The 24130-nt window shown below is 39.0% G+C and overlaps 1 protein-coding gene across 2 annotated transcripts in view; it reads left to right on the forward strand.

The window, feature by feature from the left end:
- gnaz (guanine nucleotide binding protein (G protein), alpha z polypeptide) overlaps positions 1-20136 on the forward strand; it is a 32811-nt gene extending 12675 nt beyond the window's left edge. Inside the window, exons 1-3 of one of the 2 annotated variants that reach the window (XM_078271112.1) lie at positions 5267-5479; positions 7735-9067; positions 17706-20136. In XM_078271112.1, coding sequence (XP_078127238.1) covers positions 8345-9067; positions 17706-18050 — 1068 coding nt within the window. In that variant the 5' untranslated portion in view covers positions 5267-5479; positions 7735-8344 and the 3' untranslated portion in view covers positions 18051-20136. Of the gene's footprint in view, positions 1-5266; positions 5480-7734; positions 9068-17705 lie in introns of those variants that run through there. The other variant, XM_078271111.1, reaches the window with a different exon arrangement.
- Positions 20137-24130: the final 3994 nt, after the last annotated feature.

A 24130-nucleotide genomic window follows, 5' to 3' on the forward strand; every position in this document is an offset into this window, starting at 1 on the left:
AACAGCTGCAATACTTCTTTATGCAATGTCAACATCAGTAAGACAGAGATGACACTGTGCATTTTATTACTATTTATATAATATTTGTGTTTACTACACAATGCAAAGTCTGTTGATGCATGACTTATGGTGACACAAAAAGTTCAGTAGGTCTGCAAACTCATGGGGCAAATGGATATGAATTACTGTGCAGTCATCAAAGAGTCACATTTCCATAGCACCATAGTGTTCTGAATAGTCAAGGTTAAATTGGCCTTACATTGGCCTATTCTGTGTAATGTAATCTAATGAGAATACTGAATGTAACATTATTTTTGGCTGGACCACAACAAAGTGGGGCCAACCCTATAAATGCAAAACTCTGTCCCTGACTTGAGTGATGAAGTTACACCATTGGTTGGTAGAGTAATGGAGTTTCCCTATTTGCTGTTGCTCTTTTAAAATAGGCACAAACAGTTGCCAAATTGATGCCAAGAAATGTTATGAAGAGAAAATGAAAATAAGACACTGAAGATTTCGTGCAATACAAACTGTCCCTAACCTTGTATAAAATCAGTGGCCGTATTTTATTCCCAAAACTGCAAGAGCGTTGGTCACCAATGAAGCGTTTGTGAAAATAGATGCAAAGTTAACTCGCATTGCAGAGAAAAAAACTTAGCTGCTTTAATAGGAGTTGCAGCTCCAAATACATCTTGGCAAATTGCAGCTTTAAAGTGAGCATAGGCTGCAGTCTAACAGGAATTATGCTATATTAGTTTGTGTGCCCACCAAACAAGTTCCCTTATTTGTTTAGGAGTTTGTCAGTCAATAACATTACTTGTGATTGTTCTGTATTACTATCCTGTTACTATGCTGTATTAAAAAAAATATATATATATATATATATATATATGCCATCGGGAAATCCTGAAATTAAAAGAATATGCTGCAATGTGTACTTTGTTTAATGCAATTCTGTCCTGATGTGTATTATCCCTTTCGTTTGTATAGCAATGGCAGTGTATGGGTTGCGTCATAAGGTCTTGAAGTGGCCTTTGTCTGAGAGCAGTGGTTATGTGGACCTTTCATGCTATATGCTACTTCGGTACACTTACTACTACTAACTACCTAGTCCAGTGGTTCCCAACCTTGGGTCCGGGCACCCCTCAGGGGGGCGGCAAAGATCACAGGGGGGGCGCAAGTCTTTATCTGGTTTGAGGTTGAAGTAAAAAAAAAATATTTGCACATGTTAAACAAATTATGATAATACACTAGAATATATAATGTATACAAAAGTCTGTATAAAAACTATATATTTTTGTTCTCGCTTAAAATTGTAGGCAGGCTACTTAGTAGGCCAAACCCTTGCTGTCATCAGGTCAGCTGCTAGCTGCTATCATCCTCGTTTTTCCTGCCGCCACGGCATCACTATTTTATGAATGAAACATGGTGGACACTTTTTTTTGGGGGGAGGGGGGCTCAGCTTTTCTTAGACATGAGTAGGGGGGTAAAAAAACAAGTAAAAAAGGTTGGGAACCACTGACCTAGTCTATATCCACGACCTTCCACTTCCGGGATTGCCCTGTTGCCGCCGGAAATTCTATCGTATGTCCTTTTTTTGACCGGATTTCCATTACCTAACACTTTCTTTGTGTTGGAATTCTAAACTCCGATTTATGATGACTATGGTTAACTACTCCTCAGATCTCTGCAGGGTAAATTGAGACAGCTAGCTAGACTATCTGTTGAATCTGAGTTTTCTGTTGCACGACTAAAACAACTTTTGAACATACACGTTCCACCAAAACAAGTTCCTTCCTGAGGCTATTTTTCAGCGGCACCGGGGCTCCGTGCAGCGCTTAGCATCGCCCATGACTATTTTGATTGGTTTAAAGAAATGCGAATAAACCAGAGCACATTTTTCTCCCATCCCGGAATGCTGTGTGCACCAGCCAAACCCTCCTCCGCAGCGTTGTGGAGGAAGGTCTGGCAAAGCAAGACTAGGAACAACCTGATATACTGTATATATAGACACTACCACTGACTGTGTGTGACAGTGTAACAATTTAGCTAAATTTAGCACATTAACCATACACAGCCATATGCAGAGTTTCGACCATAGAAATAGAATAATATATCTATCTAATATCTCTCTCTCTCTCTCTCTCTCTCTCTCTCTAGAAATAGAATAAGAGTAGAAGGGACATTCAACATAGCAGGATGGCCAGAGCGGCGGCCATTTTTATGTGTATTGTGGCCATTGCAAAGAACTTTGACTGTTGTAGCAGGCTAACTTCTGCATAAACTTCAGTATAAACCAACTTGCGAGAAAGTCGCAGACTCACTGAGGTGAGGTTTTGCGACAAACGTTGGATCAGAGTACTGTTGATTGGCTGCATGTTCTGCCAATTTTACCAGCCCTTGTCATATGATCAATTAATGTTTCCATGATGGCTATCCAAAATTCTGATACCAGGTAACCAGCACTGGAATTGGTTTTTAAAAAAGTGGCAGACTGAGCCTTTATAAAATGTGTATATCATTTGAATATACAATTTGTTTAAAATAAAAACTAGTGATATTAGAAGAGTAAGCATGTTTTTATCCTGTTGGCGCTTTTCTTCAATGCAGTGTAATAGCATGGGTAAAATTATTAAAATAAATGTAATGTGGCTGAATTAGCTCAGTTGATAGAGCGGGTGCACATATGTAGAGGTTTATTCCTTGATGCAGAAAGTTCAGGGTTTGAGTCCGACCTGTGATGGTTTTCCTGCATGTCTTCCCCCCTCTCTCTCCCCTTTCATATCTCAGCTTTCCTATTGAATAAAGGCAGAAATGCCCAACAAATTAAAAAAACTAATTTAATGCGATTATATTATACACTGATTTTGCACTGCTGGCACATTAATTCCTTAGCAATTATCTTAAGTGGTATGACTTCATAAAGTCTGGAAATGCAAGTGCTGCATATTTCTGAAATATAAAATATTTTACACACAACTTATGTGTTTCGTAGGCCCTCAAAATCAGTGATGTGCATTAACCGGTTTGGCTGCCTATGCCATTTTGAGAGGGTAGTCAGGTGCCTGGAGCCAGGAAACAATGCTCTCCACTCTGTTTGTGTTGTGATGCTTTGTTATGGCTTTGTTCTGCTCTGTTTGTCCTCTCAGTCATTTGAAGAGCAGACTTCACTCACTGAGTTCTGAGAAATCCTCTCTCTCTCTCTCTCTCTCTCTCTCTAGAAATAGAATAAGAGTAGAATACATGACATTCAACATAGCAGGATGGTCAGAGCGGCGGCCATTTTTATGTGTATTGTGGCCATTGCAAAGAACTTTGACTGTTGTAGCAGGCTAACTTCTGCATAAACTTCAGTATAAACCAACTTGCGAGAAAGTCGCAGACTCACTGAGGTGAGGTTTTGCGACAAACGTTGGATCAGAGTACTGTTGATTGGCTGCATGTTCTGCCAATTTTACCAGCCCTTGTCATATGATCAATTAATGTTTCCATGATGGCTATCCAAAATTCTGATACCAGGTAACCAGCACTGGAATTGGTTTTTGAAAAAGTGGCAGACTGAGCCTTTATAAAATGTGTATATCATTCAAATATACAATTTGTTTAAAATGAAAACTAGTGATATTAATAATGAATGTGATGTTTTATTTAGCAGAATTACATTGTGTTGTTCTATCCTATCCACTTGAAAAATCTTGGAATCACCCCTGGAGCAGAGTAGTACAAAGCATGGAGAGGCATCTTTTGTGCACTATGTCCATTGCCTTGCTTAAGAGTAATTGAGGATTGCTGGATTTAATTGCTTCCTATTTCTACTGGTAAGTCCTCAAATGATAATGATAATAATAATAATAATCATAAAGGCCAATACGGAGTTCTCAATCTAGTGAGTGTGATACACTCTACCGCCCCACTGGCATGTGTTGTCACCATAACAACTAACCACAATCGCCATTTTCTCTTGAACTAGTCAAATGGCCATGGCAAACAGTTCAACATGTCCGTTATACTCTCATTCTATTTCTATGGTTTTGACCTAGTCTTGTTCAGTCACTTTCCCAACACAGGTGCCAGTCCCCAGGTTGTTGTTCAAAAGTCCTTGGCCTGCGTAGCTGTGATGAATGGGCTATTTTCTTGCTTTAGTTGGTTTTGATGTAACTGGTTAATAAATGGGAACCGTGATTGCCTGCTGGTCCCCCGTTGAAGATGGCAGTTATGCAGTGCAGTATTCTTCCTGCTGCCTGTCCACGGCAGGTTTATTCTCGCTGGAACACCTCATCCGATCCCTCTTTAAATGCAAGCCTGCTAACCACAGCTCTGACACACACCTGCATGCCTCATTCATAAAGCATTACAAGATGACTGAACATGCACCTGTGCCTTCACCTTTCTGTTAACATGGCACACTTTTGCTTTTCATTCATCAAAATAAAAAACTTTTTTGCATTTGGTCTTCCTTATCTTTGAGCACAAGCAGAAGTCATAACACAAAACAACCACTGCTTCAGAGCATCACATGCATTTTTTTTTCATTTATCTTTTGACATTATGTATGGTTTAATTTAATTTAGTTCAAGTCATGTGTCTTCAGTGGCACACAGTGAGACTGACTGCACAGCAACACATAATGGATTTAGCACGCTTGTGTAGCTCCCTAAAATAGCTGCTATGAAATACAATTGAAAGTTCTATATTCATGCTTAATAATGGCTGTACTGGCCTGGAAGTTCATTATCACAACTTACCTGGTGATGTGCTCACTCAGTCTGCAACCAGATGAGGGTAAACTAGCATACTTTCGCTTTCATTTCCTCTTTTTTAAAAGTTGTGTTTTTGCTGGCCTTTTTTTAATAAAATTGACTACCTGGTTCTCTTATCTTGTGTGTGTTGTGTTAATTGGAACAACACCAAAATCCACACTATTTAAACACACTGGCATCTGTATACCATATAATACATTTTTCTCATAACACATTTTGTGCCTCTGATGGATTAAAATCACCACTCAATCTAATGTGATTGACCCCAATTTTAATAGCATTTTGTGGACTCAACAACTGCAGGAGGAAAGAATGTATTATATAACAGAAACACACTGTGACTACATGTACTCATCTCTAATAAAGGGCAGTATTGTAATTATTTGCAGCATGGTCAATTATTAATAGGAGGTAGGCACCTGGGAGAGTGATGGGCAGTGTGCAGCAGCTGTAAAGGAAAGGCAGGAGAGTGACCAGGCTCAGTCTAATCTTGTCTATCACATTACCTCAGCCCTCATGATGCATCGAGACGCTGGCCTCTCTCTGTGGCCCCCATGGCTCTACCTCTACTCACTTACTCTTAAAGTGACACGTCTCTTCTTCGTAGTAGAGCCAACTGTGTGATAGCACAACTGGATAGCACAGGAGGTGTCCTCACTACACTGTTTTTTGGAAGATGGTTTTAGATATATGAGGATATCTAGAAGTTACCAGAGGAGGTAAGCCTGGAAATGTATCCTTATTGAGTGAAGGTGATGACACTGTATGCATCATGTGGAATAGAGATGGTATGTTATTAGTTGTTGCTTGCATTTAAGGCTATTTCAATTTTGAATTAGAAGAGTAAGCATGTTTTTATCCTGTTGGCGCTTTCCTAATTAACTTTTGTTAATTTTTTTGTTGACATTTTTTAAAAGTTCCAGGCATTTCATTCCACTGTGTTATGCTTTAGTTAGGGTGTCAGCAACAGACACGTTTTCTTCAATGCAGTGTAATAGCATGGGTAAAATTATTAAAATAAATGTAATGTGGCTGAATTAGCTTAGTTGATAGAGCGGGTGCACATATGTAGAGGTTTATTCCTTGATGCAGAAAGTTCAGGGTTTGAGTCCGACCTGTGATGGTTTTCCTGCATGTCTTCCCCCCTCTCTCTCCCCTTTCATATATCAGCTTTCCTATTGAATAAAGGCAGAAATGCCCAACAAATTAAAAAAACTAATTTAATGCGATTATATTATACACTGATTTTGCACTGCTGACACATTAATTCCTTAGCAATTATCTTAAGTGGTATGACTTCATAAAGTCTGGAAATGCAAGTGCTGCATATTTCTGAAATATAAAATATTTTACACACAACTTATGTGTTTCGTAGGCCCTCAAAATCAGTGATGTGCATTAACCGGTTTGGCTGCCTATGCCATTTTGAGAGGGTAGTCAGGTGCCTGGAGCCAGGAAACAATGCTCTCCACTCTGTTTGTGTTGTGATGCTTTGTTATGGCTTTGTTCTGCTCTGTTTGTCCTCTCAGTCATTTGAAGAGCAGACTTCACTCACTGAGTTCTGAGAAATCCTCTCTCTCTCTCTCTCTGAGAGTTCTGCAGAGTATAGTTTTGCCAACAAATCTAGGCCACATTATGATTTCACATTTGTTACTCAGCCAATAGCATGCAGTGTTTCAATGTGCATCTATTTATCACAAAATCCCACAGGCATTCACTGCTCCAAATTTGTTTTTGCTCTAGATTCATCACATACTGTAAGACAGTTTGAATTCATGTCCCCAAACTTATAATTCAATATTTGTTTTATTAAAGTAAAAGATCTGCCTGCTGAACAGAAAATGTATCAAAGCAGGAGCAGTATGAAACCAGATATTCTTTTTCTGATCACACAGTATAGAATTTTAAGGATAACAACACAGATGTCTAGGCAAGGAGAAGGGGTTTTACAACGGTATGAAAGCGTGAGAGGCACCTGCTGGCTTGAGCCTGTTATTGTCCACGGTGATAGTAAATAAGCATTTCACATGATGCTGTTTTGCTGAGCAGCTCTGAGAGTAGGAGAGTTAGATGTGCTGAAGTATGAATAGCGGAAGATGCTAAGGAAACACATTTTATCATGTTAATGCTGCATCCATTTCCTTTCAAATGTTGAAGTTTATCTCAGCTTATTTCTATGCTTGTGTTTGACCTTGATTGTGTATATAATGAATGAATGTGTGTGTGTGTGTGTGTGTGTGTGTGTGTGTGTGTGTGTGTGTGTGTGTGTGTGTGTGTGTGTGTGCGCGCGCTGTGGTGTTAAATGGGTAGGCGTGGACAGCTGAGATTACTTCAGGGTCTATGGTAACTGGTAAGGACTGCAGAGGGAGGGAGTTGGAGTGTGCAATTGTAAGGGGCAGAAATCTGAAGAGGCAGTGTATATAGAAGGTAGCATGGCAATGGTTGAATGAGAAGAGTGCAGGTTTGTATGCATGTGACTACTTACTTTCAATGCTATTCAGACAATTTAGATTTGACGAATAAAGTATAAGATGTGATATTTTGGTTTGGTCAGTTTTTTTTATTCAATTAGATTAAGAAAATTGGTGTTACTGTCCAAGTGTCACTGTGTTAAGTGTGGAGCTTGACTAGAAGCAGGGGCAAACAGCAAGTCTGCCTCTCTATAGGTCTCTATACAAGCACAATAGTAACAAACCAGGTGACCAGGTGACCAGGTGAAACAAACATGATGTTAACTCGTGAGCTTGATGGTCAACATATTTTTAAACTATGGAGGGAGCTTCAATGCTAAGCTTGGCTAATTACCTCCTGGCTCCAGCTCCTAATTTAACGCACCGATGGTATTAATCCTTTCTTCTCCAAGAGAACTATTCCTTTACCAAATATGTTAATGATGTGATGGAAAGTGATGAAACTGCTCTTATTTGTCTTAATCATGCTATTCATGTCTCTTCTTTGTCTTATCTGTTGGCAGACTCGGAGGCCTTCAGTTGCTAAGGAGATATCCCACCACAGAAGAAGCAAAAAAGATTTCATCAGAAAGATCAAGCAAAACAAGCCAATGACGAACTGAGGTGGATGGTTGCAGAAGCTACACAAAGGCAACGTGCCAAAAGAGCCATGTGGGAGGAGAGTAAGGCGGTTTTGCTATTCGCACGCATCAAGCCCTAATACTTTGTCTACTGATATACGCTTAACGTTCCCCAGTCCTCTTCCAGAGCTTCTCCTCAGAGGGAGCCCCTGCTATGAACCCCAGCTCTGTTGGCTTCAGCAGGCAGTCCAACCTCAGTGCCCGGCGCTGTGTGGGCATCCCACAAGTCTGGGTTCTGCCCACACAGGACTCACAGACTGCCCCTGAACAAAAAGAATGAAATACTCCTGAGTCACTCCTCTGTGTGGTGGCTCTCCTGTCTAGTGTTAAATTGGTCTGTTGTGAAGTTGTATCTGCCTCTTCACCAGCAAGTTTAGTTAAAAGCCTCTCCAACTCTTCTACCAACTCCTTTTAGGTCACCACTTTGTTATAATTTGCTTTCCCATCAAGCAGCAGAACGAGTTCCTTTGTGTTCACCACGTGGAGGAGGACCATGGGATGCCGTCAGAGCTCGGAGGAGAAGGAAGCGGCGCGGCGCTCGCGGCGAATCGACCGCCACTTGCGCTCAGAAAGTCAGCGGCAGCGGCGTGAGATCAAGCTACTGTTGCTGGGCACCAGCAACTCAGGCAAGAGCACCATTGTCAAGCAGATGAAGATCATCCACAGCGGAGGCTTCAACCTGGACGCCTGCAAGGAGTACAAGCCCCTCATCCTGTACAATGCCATCGACTCGCTCACCCGCATCATCCGCGCCCTCACCACCCTCAAGATTGACTTTCACAATCCTGATCGCGCCTACGATGCTGTGCAGCTCTTTGCCCTCACAGGGCCGGCTGAGAGCAAAGGGGAGATCACTCTGGAGTTGCAGGGGGTCATGAAACGTCTGTGGGCTGACTCAGGGGTCCAGGAGTGCTTTCAACGATCCAACGAATACCACTTAGAGGACAACACTGCCTACTACCTGAATGACCTGGACCGCATCTCTGCTCTTGAGTTCATCCCAACTGTAGAGGACATCCTACGGTCCCGTGACATGACCACAGGCATTGTGGAGAACAAGTTCACCTTCAAGGAGCTCACCTTCAAGATGGTAGACGTGGGTGGACAGCGTTCGGAGAGAAAGAAGTGGATCCACTGCTTCGAGGGCGTGACTGCAATCATTTTCTGCGTTGAGCTAAGTGGCTATGACCTCAAACTCTATGAGGACAACCAGATGGTAAGAAAAATGTGTTTAATGGGCCCACAGTAAATGTATGCACATGGAGACATGTATGCGCTAACACATGCTTCCATGAGCACCCAACCCCCTAACACAGCAGTTTGGAGAGGGGCGAGACAGAAATCCACCCAGTTAGCACATATTATACAAATATGCTCTCTTATTAAGTTTTTACACCATCTGTGAGAAGATGTGTGACCTTTATTTCTCACAATGGGTTGAGATAATTCAAGTGGTGAAAATATCTCTTATGTGAGATATCTGACTTACTGCAATGATCTTAATACGAATAATTTTGGTATCTAGAAATATTAAGAACATATTAATTTTATACTTTTATTTACCATATCAGTTGTTTTTCATATAGTGAAAAAAGACAACATGTTGTGATATACTACCAAACCAGTAATATTTGTATAAAAACGGTTATACAGTTCTGAGAAGCAAAAAGAACACAAAGCTGTTCTGCTGTGTCATTTCCTCTCTGTACATCCCCATCTTCAACCATGCTGTGGTTACACAGATACAGGGATTACATGTTTTTCTTTTGATTACGCCATACACATATCATTTGCAAAAGGACTTTTTTAAGATAGTGGCTTATTTGAAATGAATTAGGGGTATTTCCAAAATAATTTTTGAAAAATGCTGTTTGATGGTTACTTCTAATTAACTCAATAGTAATAATTTAAACAAAGGAACGAGTTTGAACATTGAATTCAGCTTTAACAACTAGGGATTCAAAATATAATCGTTTTACCCGCATTTCATTAAGATCAAGTACATCACGTCTGCCTTTTCATTTTAAATTCCTTCTGTTTACTTTGGTGGGAACAAATGCACAATTAAAATCGCACTCACTGAAAGATTTGTAAACCACCAAACTGCTGAACAGCTTATCATTTAAAGTAGGGAAATAGACCTAAACAAACCAATATTATAAAGCAGATTGAGGTGCAGTGTTAAAGTTCATTCTACTAAGTAGACTACTTAGGGGACCTTGAGTTCAGGTCTACAGCTATTGAATGCAACTATGTAAAACTTTCATTCTGTGCAAAAATAAAATGTCTACCCAAATTTAGGGATCAGAGGCTGCATGAATAATCCTTTCTGTTGGAGAGAAGGCTACCTGATTTGGAGGTTTTCCACACAAGCCAGAAAAACTTTCCTTCCCTTTTTTGTAGATATTTATTATGCCATAACTGAGGATTTACTGTATTAAAGGTGCAGTAGGTAAGACTTAAACTAAAACTAAAATAAAATAAAACTAACTTTCTGTCATATTTGCTGAAACTGACCCTATGTCCGAGTAGAACTACATGAAGCAAGTAATTAAAAAAAAAAAATATCCGGCTCCTCTGGCACCACCTACAGCCTGTAGTGCGATTTGCAAAAATCCACAGCTCCCTGTTCAGATGCACCAATCATGGCCAGGGGGGGTGTCTAACTGCGTGTCAATCACTGCTCATGCTGTGTGCATGAGCAGTGATTGACATTCTCCCTTGTGCGGGGGAGGGGCTTAGGAGACCGTTTTGGACTTTAGCAGAAAGGGGGGAGGGACTGAAAAGTTGTCGATGTTCAAAAAGTCCTGGATCTTCACAATCCTACCTACAGCACCTTTAAAGTGCTGAACAAGTACTCTTTACTAATGTAACAGGCAAAAGACATAATTGCAGAGGGTAGTTTTCCTAATATCCCCACAGGTCATCCAGGACCACTTGCTGCACCCTTTACATCGTTTTATTCTCATCCTAAATAATAGTACTACCTACTGTAATTCTTCTACAGTTCATTCAGTTTTATTTAGTAAATAATTTGGAAATCCTTATCCAAAGTTCTTTGGCTGGGGGCATGAATGAACTGATTTTGAAGACATGGGTAAAACACATTCACATTGCCTTAATGTGGTAGCAAAGCTATTTCAAATCTGTCTGAATGAAGAGAGTAGCCACCCGGTGTTTGTTATCTCCCCTTCATGGTTGTGGAATTTGAACAATTTGCTATCCATAACATATCTGTTTTGTTATCGGAGTGTTGTGGAATAGTTAGGTAGTTATTGCTTGTTTAACTGCCTTTTGATAATGGAAGGTCAACAATAGATACTATTTTACTTGTGTAGTCTAGACCAACTAAGGGTTAGCTATTTTTTTATTTCTTCATAGGAATGCTCACATTATTTTCCTAAAGTATCTAGTATCCATGTTTACCTCTTTATACACAAGAAATAACTTGAGAACAGAGGAAGCTGTCAACCCTGTAACTGAACAGGCTTGATAACTCATGGGTTACCCGGATAAAACGGAGTACATGGTGCCAAGTTGGAACATGAAATCAATTAGTTTTATAGGTTAAAAATAAAGTCTGAGGAGAAAAATGCGGTATGGTGTTAATTGAGTTCACAGAATAAAGTGTGAGGCTGTACCTGTGAGAATTAGCAGATTGTGAAGGTACTTTGTAGCAATGGGAGTTCACAGGTGCTAGAAAAAAACAACTTTTATTATTCTAAGACAGGAGAGGAAGAAGATAGCAATGGATCGAAAGTACCAGAAAGAAATTAGAGCAGCCATCCTGCTTCAGAGCCAACTATGAATAACATCTCTGCAAATCCTGACATTTTATGGCCGATGTGGTTGGATTAATGCCTTTACAGTTTTAATGTGTTTTAACACGTGAAGCTACCACCGGGGTTTATTCAGGTCAAACTTGTGACATAGAAGTACTGACATTAATGCTGGCAGCGATTTTCAGGGGCCAGACTGTGACATATTGCCTCATCTGATTCAAGTGAAACCCTTTCACAAATATCCTGCCTTTATGTTCCCATTAACATCAACAACAAGTCTCCATTAGCACTGGAGACTCACCAGACCAGCTGAATGAGCCAATATGGTACATCTTGTACATTTTGGCATAAGATGTACTTTGAAGTGTTTTAGATATGCCATTGTTGTCTGTTGTTGCTACCGTTGCAGTGTGCGTGATGAGCACACATGCATAGTGGTATTTTCCATAACATTGATGTTGATTGACCCTACGCTGAGCTACATGAAATAGTTGTACTGCAAAATTATTGATGAGAACATGCAACTGATAAAATACTAAATACTAGTGGATCAGTTGCAAAAAACTGCATACCAACAAAGTCCTTCAGCTAATTAACTTTTCCATGGTCACCTGCCTGTCTCTCTCTCTACTGCACATGTAGAAAATGTGGAACATTCTAAATGTTGTTTTTAGCTATAGTGTTATTATCAATTAGCTTACATATTTTGGTTTAAACAAGTTGGTTTTAAAATGCTGTGTGTATATTATGCTAAAATCAATGAGTCACCATATTGATGGCAATAGCACATAAACCAAAATCGCATGATCATGGCTTCCAAGACATTAAAACAAACACATCGTTGTTAAGTATCATCAAGTTAAGAAAGTAGGAAAAAAAATTACATTGTTTAGGGCGCATGTGAAGCCAGCCTTGAAAATAGTAGGCTATACCTTATATAACTTGCAATCACATTGCTCAGTAGGTGGTTTTAGATGTTTAGATGTTAGTCATTTTTAGTATAATGTAGGCTGAACATTTATACAAAAGCCCTATGCAGGTTTGTTAAAGAAAGGCTGTACTAGCATACAAACCACATAATGGTGGTCATACAGGACAGCAGGCCACACCCTCAGAAATCTACAGGACCATCAGGCATACATCATAATGCAGCAGACATTCTAAATGTCACATTATGTGTGTACACCTAATCTTAATGTTACTGGATTAAGTGCAAGAATGTCACTGTGGTTCCTTCGACATCTACAGAAGGCTCCTCAGTAAATTCCTGCATTTTGGAGCCGCCTGTTTCCATAAACACTGTCAGCTGACACAACACTGCTGAACACTGCTGTGAGAAAGAGAAGAGTGTTTGTATCCGTGTACTGTATGTTTCTCTGGTTACATATTTTACACAATACATCAGTAAATGGCGAATATAACAGCAGTGAAACCCAATTTGGTTTCTGTTAAAATGGGTTAAGCATCAGTTAAGATTAAGGTTAGGTGCTCCGTAGAATGAAGCTCAGTAGTATGTGAGGTTCAAGGATTTGGTTATTAAGCTGACCCTGATTCGGGTGCAAAGCAAGAATAATACTAATAAGCTACAATAGGATAGAAAAGAAAAGAAAAATAAATTCAGCAAATATACGAACAAAATATTATTCCTTTAGAATAAACAAACCAATATACAATACCTACAAACAAAATACTTCAAATATATCCAGAAGCCTACAGTATATTAGGCAGAAAACATGCTTCTAACACACTAATAGCTGTCTAAATAGCAAAAACAATGTCGGCTAACATGCTCCAAACACAGACATGGCAACATTTTTCAATATACCAGAAAACCGATAATGACAATTAACCAGAGCAGGGGAAATGTGTACATATTTCACATAAGTCGGCTTGTACGAAAAAGGAGAGTTTTGATCAGTGTAGACTCAACAGATTTTTCGACAAAAAACTAAAACATGACCACATCCTTGCCTTAACCTTTTGCAAAATCATTTATGCTAACCTTTAACAAAATAACCTAACCTGAAATTCATATTTATTAGGTTGTACAATACACAAATTAGATTTAACAGCTGTGACAATATCAGAAGGCACTGTAGAGGCATGACCTATGTCACATGTATATGTTCAAACCTTGTTGAATACATTTGCAGTAAAGCTGTTGTACGGCATATGCATCAATTGCTAATCATTGGCTCTTTTACAATAATGGTATCAATGTGTTATAACTAAAATCCAATTCCTGCATTGTTAAGGGGGAGCTGTAATGTTAGCAGTCAAGGTAATTTCCCTCCAGCATCAGTGATATTTACTCTTTGACTAAATAAAAAACGCTGACATCTAATTAACAGACCTTCCTGTCCTCATGTAAGCACGTGCACCTGCCAGCAAAGATATCTATGATCTACTTTACCTTAGCGCTAACCCTAACACAACTGAGTCAATAAGTTCAATGTATTCTTTTATATATGCATGAGAAACAGTTAATTAAGTTATGTGAAATAAGCCTTTGTGAGATGAAACAATCAAGGATTTGAGTTCAAGAGCAACTCTGACTGACTCTTCTATTTCTTAGTTTAGAACCACAGTAGCACAGCGCTTTGTTAATGAGAATGTCTGAATAAATTATGTCTTATCTAATGGAAAACAACAAAACAGGGATTATGAAATTTGAATGACACGCCCAAGCGTGGCAAAGCTCAGTGTTCGTTGAGACATTGATCATCCGTTTTTACTTGCATGCGTATGTATAATGATCACTGATTAATGGCTCCGGAAAACAGTCACACGTATACAAAACCGTTGCTTTGAAGGTTCCTCATTAGAAGGTGTTTTTTTTTGTTTATTTTTTTTTTAAATTGGATGACTTGTTGTGTCCAGTGATCATCTTAGTGATCTAAACCTTCAAAGCAATTCATACAATGTCACACAAGCAGAAAACAAACTCCGTCTGACCAGATAGACACCGGTTCAGTTTCAATGCACCAGCTCACACAAGACGGAAAATACACTGTCATAACTACAGTACAACATTTACCCATCAACCCATTCCCTGATGCATTTTCCCTGTCCCATCCCTGTCTTGATAATGAATTGTTGCCTTGGTTACTGTTGCTTAGTAACAGGCCAGTCAAATGCTCCTAATCCTGCACTGTTGACAGTGAGCTGTGACTAGGGAAGGGAGGATGAGAAGGGGAGAGGACGGAAGAAGGGGGTGGGTAGGGGGTTACAACAAACAGCACTGCTGGAAAGAAAAGATATGAGGTGTATATGTGCATGTATGTATTGTGTGCCTGTATGAGTGTTTGTGGGGGCATTGTTATAAATGTGTAGTGCAGGTTTATGTGCAATGGCTGAGGCTCAGCAACTGCAGTGAAAAGCAACTGAAAAGCCTAGACGTGAGGTTAGCGGTTGTTTAAGCTTGTGTTAGCCAAACATCAAGGCAGACACTGACTGCAGTGTCAACTCTATTTCTATTGTCTCAATTATTACCTGTCACATGAAAGACGACTGATATGAACTGACAAATATGAACTGGTCTGAATGTAAAATGACAGTTTCCCTGAACTGTGACTTCAAATCACATCACGTCCCTTCAGAAACACAGAGGAAGGTGTCAGACTGTTGTATCAAAATGCATTCAGGAACATTCTCCCTCACTCAGCTACAGCATCTTAACTGCCTAATGGGTTATCAAAGGCATTACTATCATGTAATTGAATTTGTTCATATGACATAATGGTGTGTTGAGAAAGAGCTTTCCAGGAAACGGAATGAGACTGTTCAAGGACACACCAAGTGAAAAAAACGCGTCATGCTTTTTCTTTGCCAATATTTCCTTTACAACTATCCATGTTACATGTAGTATTAAGATCGCTCCTCCATACTACTGTAGTCTCACCTTATGCCTCATTATAGAACAAAGCTATTGTCATAATTTTAGGTTTAGATGATAGAGAATACAGAAATGTATTTTGTATTATCCACGCCATACTCTTACGTATTTTAAAAGAATTAAGATACAGCAAAATTGAACTTACAACACTTCCGCTGCAACCTTCAGCTGGACATAATCTACAACATAAACAGACAATTACACAAAATTGTCATTCAAATGTGCTTAGCGGGTAATCAAAAATGTGATTTTGATGAGAATTTAGCGCAAGAATAATATGTAAAATTGTAATGTGTTTATGTTTGTTTTCAAATGCAAACATTGCGGTAACAGAGACATTAGTTGTTATAACAGAGAGGGAGAGCAGAAAGGGAGCAGCCTGAATAATGTCATTTTCAGATACAGCAGCCAAAAACATGGTGACAGAGAAAATCATCTCATTAGATACGAGCAAAGCACCCTTTCTTGTAAGGCTGTGACATTTAAAGTGAACCTTAATGAATTACGAAGGGGTGGCAGCACACTGAAGTGATTTGTATTTATGGGAAACAAAGCAATGACACAGGGTTGAACTTCCTCATTAATACTTAAGCTTAATTAAGGCCTGCACCTTTGGACTACTCTGTCAGGAAGAGGTGAGGTGCTAATAATATGATAGCTAATAACAATATTAAGAATGTTCGCTTCCACATAATCCATAGTGTGTTTAACCTACATTAGCCGCTATATAGAAAAACAAAAAACTTGCAACTTTGGTTTCTCATAACTGTAGCCTTTTCATCATTATCCCCAAAAGTGTGCACTCACAGTACAACACTGAATAATCAGGTTTTACTTTGAATCTGCAGTTTGATTGTCTCATTCTTTAGCTATTCCACATAGTATATTTTTTTCATGCTGTGCAGATCTTGTGATTTGCTCAGAGCACCATGCTGTTTCTGTAACCTTTTAAACAGCAGTCTTCCATCTGACAACCTCCCAGTCACAAGCTACTGGCCAGTCGCCACATGCCAGCAGCTGCCATGAACAGATCAACTTTCTTTTTCATTTTCTTCTCTTATACATTCGTCACATGAGCACAAACTGTATAGAAGCACATGCATGGATGCACATACACACAGATGCACATAGACCTTTTCTTCTGTACCAAAACCAGCATATTTTACCATTCTGCAAATTAACTGTAAATAATTAATACATTGTTGTAATGTCTTGTCCTGCATCTAGTGGAATCAAATAAAAAAATGTTAAATGATAAACAAGTTACATAACATAGTACAAATATTTTGTTTTTGCTGCAATGTCTTGCTGCTACTCATCCGTACTCTTCCCTTATCTTATGACTAACTCATATATCTGCAAGGCATGACAGACATCAATGATTTCCATAATAGAATTAGTAAACAAATCTTAATAATTAATTTTGGAGAAAAGAAATGCGACACCCAATGTGATCCTTCTGGCTATAAATGATTATCTTATTTATTTAAAACTTTCAACATTTGGAGGACCTTTATTAAGATTAATTTATGAAACTGAATGAAGAAAACAATATTATAGAGCCAGAGCAGTTATGGTGCACTTGCAGAATCTTAGAAGAGGTTAGAACAGTCTGTCATCAGTGTGAACAGCCGGTCGACACAGTCTTTGTCACTGCCTCCACCTGATCCATTCAAATGTTGATAAATCACAATTATTGCAATATTTACAACTATTCTTCACAATAGTGAGATTTTTCTGTGACGAGTAAAAAAACAACTGACACACATCTTCTGTGAGTGATCGTTTCAGAGTTTTGGACTTGGAGAAAGAGAGTACTTGTAAAAAGAAGTAATGAGATGTTTCAGAGTGTGAAAGTTCAAACGCAGGTCTTCATCTGTCTGAGTCTCAAGTCTCTGTTGACATAACAGAGAAGCCTTACTTTTGGCTAGTCAGTCAGTCAGTTATCTTGTCTTCATTTTCATCCTTAATTCTTGCCTTACGTGGTCTAATTGTCTGTCTTAGGTTTTGCCAAATTACATGATCCTGTTTATTTGAATGAGGTCTGACTGGGTGATAAATAGGGCTGATTTGGGTTGTTGCTTCAAAGTATACACTACATTTTTCTGAGCTGTAAAATAGTTTCCTCATGGTCTGATCTTCTTTTTTATTTCCTTTCTCTTTCCACATCTGCACAGAGCCGCATGGCCGAGAGCTTGCGCCTGTTCGACTCCATTTGCAACAACAACTGGTTCACCAACACGTCGCTCATCCTCTTCCTCAACAAGAAGGACCTGTTGGCTGAGAAGATCAAACGCATTCCGCTGACAGTGTGCTTCCCTGACTACAAAGGTCAGAACACCTATGAGGAGGCAGCTGTCTATGTGCAACGGCAGTTTGAGGACCTCAACCGCAACAAGGAGACCAAGGAGATCTATTCGCACTTCACCTGTGCCACTGACACCAGCAACATCCAGTTTGTGTTCGACGCTGTCACGGACGTGATCATCCAGAACAATCTCAAGTACATTGGGCTATGCTAGGACCTGATGCTGGGGGGGGGGCATCAGGCTGGATAAACAAAAGGCCTGCCGGTCTGCCTGACAGTTTATCTATTTGAAGAGGTGCAACAGAGACCTGCAAAGGAAATGAGGTAGTAAGATGGTCAGGGATGGACGATAATGTAGATTTAAGTGTTTCAGGTGAAACAAAAGAGCTGATGGGCCATGGTCAAGATGGGATTTTTACCCAATGTGTTTGCACTGAATATGAGTATGCAGAGACACCCAAACACACACACGCACGTACGCACGCGCACACACACACACACACACACACACACACACACCAACCAACACAAATCCTTATGTTTGCTCACACACAATACCTTTGGATCAACAGTCAAGCACTTGTTCGTCAAGGCAACACTGAAAAATTTTAGACAGCTACCCCTACCTGCCTGCCAAACCTGAGGTAGTAGGTCTGTACTGGTGGTTTTTGGTTACTTTTGTCTCCTTTATTTTATTTGCCAGAGTCAATTAATGCTGCTTCACAAGAAGAATTTTGACAGAATCAATGTTCTCTTTTGGATCTTCGCCCTTATAATGGTAACCAGTGTGTGCATCTGATGAGACATGGGGAGAGCCTGCATTTTTGAGGACAAAAAAAAAATGTCAGTAGACATGATGTCACAGGGTTTCTGCCTAAAAGAGGAAACTGCCACAGTGTAAAGCTGAAGTGAAATATGTTTTCTACACACTATTTCTGTCTGGTCGCCTCTCTGATGTTGTTTTTTTTCCCCTCTTTCTTTTATCGTTTCTTTGTGCTTTAAAAAAAGAATATGTCTCTCAAACCTGCCTTTTATAGCAGGTCACTGACTTATAATACCAGGAGAGTGTTATGCTCAGTAAAGTCAAAAGTATTCTTTATGATCATTCCAGTTTCCAGCAAGAGACAACAAAAACAGTGCCAAGATCAATTTGTAAATAAAACCAGATCCCATTCATTACGGCCATTTTTGTTTTGTTTGTATGGACAAATACATTAAAACATGCATGATTTTGTTACTTTGGGATACTAATATATTTTCTTTGGGATTATGTTCCTCTTTTCTTAGGTTTAAATAATATATTCCCAAAAATATATATAAAAGTCAAACACTGTGTACGATTGTACAGTTGTCAGAGAGGAATCTATTGAAAAGAGTTATATCACTATAATAATGGTGAAAATGTTGTTATGATGATGAAAAAGCTGACTGATGATGATGATGGTAGTGGTGATGATTACAATTATGTCTCACTACAAAGTTAGCGTGAGAGGAGAAAGTGGATCAAAGGAGAACAAGACTATAAAAACATGAAAACGAAGAAGCAAATCTTGAAAGTTCAATCTTCCTTGCATTATCTAAGTGGAAATTGTTAAACAGCCAGTCAGTATGATGTGTAAATATACTGTAAGGTACACTCTTTGTTCAAACAAATGAAAATACAGGTTGAGTTGGGATATTGTAAGTGAGATAAAGAGAGAGCGAGAGAAAGAGAAGGAGGACAACCCCACTCTACTCCTCCTCTTACCCTTTCTTTTCAGTTCAGAGGGTGATGTGCAAACAACTCAACAAAGGGCTTCAGGCTTGACTTTACGGGATGTCCACTTCAACAAAAGACAAAACATTTAAAAAAGAAGTATAAAGAGGACAATAACTATGAATAAAACAACTTATGCAAATTTCCATGGTGTAGTAAATGTGTTTTTGGGTGGTGGTTGTGTCAAAAGTGCTTTAAATGTGTTTGGGGGTGAGAACTGATCACTTATCTTTCTTATTCTTTCATAATTACGCTGCATCAAATGATTTGCAACCTGGAAGAGGATGTGCTGTCTGAAGTCCTTGCTCCCATCCTCAGTGTACAAAATCATGACAAAAAAGTGTTTGTCCTCGCCATATAATGAAGCCGCTGGAGCAACAATAATTCGGACATGAAGTATGCAATTAAATCACTCCTGAATGAACATGGCCTATGTGTGATGGGGTGACAGTGTACAGATTCCACTCTAATTAGTGTCTAAACGCCGGTTGAGCCAACATGTCTGCTATTGTGTTTGTCCCCAAATAAAAGTTTTGTTTTGCAATTTTTAGTCTTTAAAGCGTTGAATATCCCATTTATCATACAATTTAGATTTTGTTTAATGCAATAATGCGGAGAAGATTTTGCAAACCTCAACCACTTTTTTAGAAACTGAAAATGTCTTACGTAGAACACTTACACATGACACACATGACAAGGGGCTTCTGAAAAACATTTCGACAAGAAATTATACATTGATATAAACCTATAACAGGGTTAAATTCCAACAAGCAGGCTATCTTGTTACCTCCCTGTTACGCTCATGCGGTATGAATATTTTTAATTTTTTTTAACACCATTCAAGTGTTGACTGGGGACCATACATAAAACATGACAGTATTGTGTGGCTAATGTTTTTTACATCTCATATTTTATCAGTTTAGCTTAAAATGTACCATACATCACTATGTGAAAACCATCATCAGGTCATGGGGGACTGACTTAAGCAACAGTGGGAATTTGTTTGAGAGATGAACATAAATTAAAATCCACTATTGAGAAGGGAGCCGAAATCATGCCTTGTGACTGTCATGTGGTACAAGTTGGTGCCAACATTAAAAAACGAGTTTCAGAATGGGAGAATAGCAAATCAAGGGAGTTATAGAAATGTTCGCTATTTATTTGTTCGAATCAATGAGGAGGTGGCTTCAAGTGAAACATGGTTGGGGCTGGGGTTTTCTCAGGACTGTTGTCACAAGGTGGTGCTAAGCAGCTGATGTTGACCAAGTAATTGACTGGAAATTCACTGCCTGGGAAAATTTCACATGGGTCACTTATTGACAGTCTAGTTACTCTAAATGAAATTGCTAGGAATTAACACAAACAGCAACACAGAAGTACAAATACTAATATTATTTGACCAATACTGCATCTTCCATTGGCAGGGATAAAATTCCTATTTAAGCTTGTCAAAATTAAACAGCTATTAGAAAGGGGAACCTAATACAGATAGACATCCTCTGTAACACATCATAAGAACAATAATATGATAATTTAACTGAAATACCTCTGAGTCTTAATATTTACTGTAGAATACATATTCTAAAAACATATGGGCAAAACATTACATGTAAAGGAGCCATACACTGAAAACCAGCTGAATTCCAGCTCAAAAGTTGTACAAGGTCAGTTAGAGAGGACATCATCTGGACCAAAAGCACACTGTGCACAGTGCACATAGTATTTAAATGTGTAGGACTGGATTCCCATTAAACTGGCGTACATGGTAGGGATGGGCATAAGCACTCGAGTAGCCTACTCACCTTTTCAGTTCTTGAAAAATGCAATATCTGCATTGATCCAATATCAATATCAATTGTACTGCCAATTATTGACAGATTGTGGAATTAGTTCTATCGTATAGCATAATCACTTTTATTTTGCTTTGTAAAAAAATATGCATTACAAATAATGTAAATTGGCCTGTTCTATATTGAAAGTTTACATTTATTGGATCATATAAATCACTCGATCTAACATTTAAAAAAAAATGTTTTGCAACATCTTATTGTTTGTGGATGATATATGCAGTGTTTTCCCTAGGTTTGTGGAAGACTTACTGTAGGTGCACGTGTTTAGGGGTCCTCCCTCAAGAAAATTTATGTTTTTCAATAATAATAAAAAAATGCAATTTCACATCATTTTGGACTATTATATATTAGTGTCTAAAAAAAATTTGGAAAAGCTAGAGCAGCTAATAAATAAATAACACTCAAAAAGCTTAAAGACTAAACTTGCTAAAGAAGTCCACTGGGGACCAACTACAATCATTAGAGCTGAGAAATGTCATTTAGTTAGTTTAGATGCTCACATTGACTTAACATTCATCCGGCTTAGGTGGTGCCCAAAACGGCTTGGATGTTGTGCCTAATCCTTCTAAAGGTAGGGAAAACCCTGATATGCTTTTCTTTATGTAGGCTAATCTCTAAAGTCTGTGCAGCACAGGTAGGCTAATCATAACCCCTACCCGCATTTTTCGCATGGGTGTTCATTTCAGACCCTATTCTTACTTATTTTGCAAAATGTGAGTACTCCAATATGTAAATTACCTAAAATGTCCATCCCTAATACATTGCTAAGTGCAATAAATGCAATGAGGCTTTTATACTTGACAACTTAACAATTTACAGTTTCACTAAAGATTTGCACATACAAAGGAAAAAAGCACTACTACAGCATACATTGTACAAAGTAACCGAAGTGACATATACAGAAAAAGGGGGTAAAGGAATAAGATTGAAAATATGGAAGTTTATTTGACAATGACTGATAATTAAAAAAAATAATTTGGTGTAGAAATGATCTAAGCTCTCACCATTTTGTGATTTCAATAGTATAACATAATGTTTAACATGGGTCACATGTCATAATGCTGTATGAGAAAGTTAGGGAAGTAAATCTGCCAATCAGTTCAAATTGTTTGAGCAGTCAGCCAAATGAGATATGGTCAAATACCATATGGAGGAATTGGGTGAAATGGGGATAAGACACAAGATAAAGATATTATGTGTCTTTTTGTCATACTGCATTTTGCAATGTGTCCTGATATTTATTTTACAAATCACAAGCAGATTTGTAAATATGGATTGGTCTATTTTCAATCTTTATCCAAGTTTACTTATAGCAATTTCTCTCACAGGTTGGTATAATGTTTAGGAGCCCTGAACAGAAATACTTCTGTCTATACTTTTAGATATTGGAAACGTCAAAAGAGGTTTGTCCATAGATGTAAGATTTAAGCTGGGGCCATGCCAAACTCACATTTGTCATCTGTATTGAGACATCCAATATCTTATAAGGAAAAGGGATTGAGGGCATTTCTAAAAATGTAAGTAGTTCACAAACAACCACGGGCAAAAATAAAAATTCTTGGCCCTATGATGACAGTACTGAAACAATAAATATCTATGATTGCTGGCATGTTCCACGGCCCTGTCTATTTCTAGGCCTCCTGAATGATTCAGACATTTTTCTAAAAGAAAAAGAGAGAAAAGAAGGCCCTTCCCTCTAGCATCTCTTGACACTTGCTCTCTTGTTGACCAGCACCTTATTTCCCTCTCCACTCCCCTCTATACCATCTCTTCTAAACTGGTTTTCTTCATATCACCCACCACTAAGTACGTTTGTATATCTTGTGATTTCACTGATTCCCCCTGTCCTCAGCTCCTCTCTTGTCACTCCCTCCAGCTGACTCCTTCCTGTGTCTCCTCAGTGACCTCAACATTTATACCTGGCCTCTTATCCCCTGTGGATCTTCTCCCCTTTCCTCTAAGCTTGTCTACCTGATCCTTGGCTGTAAACCACCCTGTTGAATCAAATGGTCAAGCCTTTAGGCAGCTGGAAGAAAATTCCTATTTCCATCTGGTTTTCTTGGAGGAGTATTAGTATCTCATCTCCTCTCTCTCCGCTAGCAAATCTGACATTTACTACTTCCAGTCTTCTCCTTCTGACCTACAGAAGCTCGTCTCTACCCTCTCGTCTCAGCACTACTCCTTCCTCCTCTGGTCACTCCACAACAAGAGTGATGACAGCTGAGGCTCATCCTCCGGGCCACTCTCTGGTCACCCTCTCTTCCTCTGACCCCTCTAACATGAGCTTAATGTCTCTCTCAACTCATCCTAAATGAAGTCTTAAAAAATTCCCATGAGCAGACTTAAATTCTGCCCTGTTGAATCCACTCCCTTCTCCCCCAACCAGACCACCACTGCTGATCTGCTCTACTTCTTGACAGATATCATCAACCCCTCGCTGACATCTGGCTGAGAACCATCTGTCTTTTAGAGCCACTGTTCTCCTAACAAAACCTACTCTTGACCCATCTGACATCCATTGCAGACTCAAGCCTTTCTTTGGCTCTCTTGCTTCAGAAACTGAACTTGTATTCTAATACAGGCATAAAATATTGAATTTGAAATTATGTTAAAGTTAGTTACGTGCAAGAGTCCAGATTAGTGGCTTTTTAAAAGGACTCTATAAAACCCTGTGCTAAAAATGCAATG

Source organism: Sander vitreus, chromosome 16 (assembly GCF_031162955.1).
Source record: "Sander vitreus isolate 19-12246 chromosome 16, sanVit1, whole genome shotgun sequence".
NCBI lineage: Eukaryota > Metazoa > Chordata > Actinopteri > Perciformes > Percidae > Sander > Sander vitreus.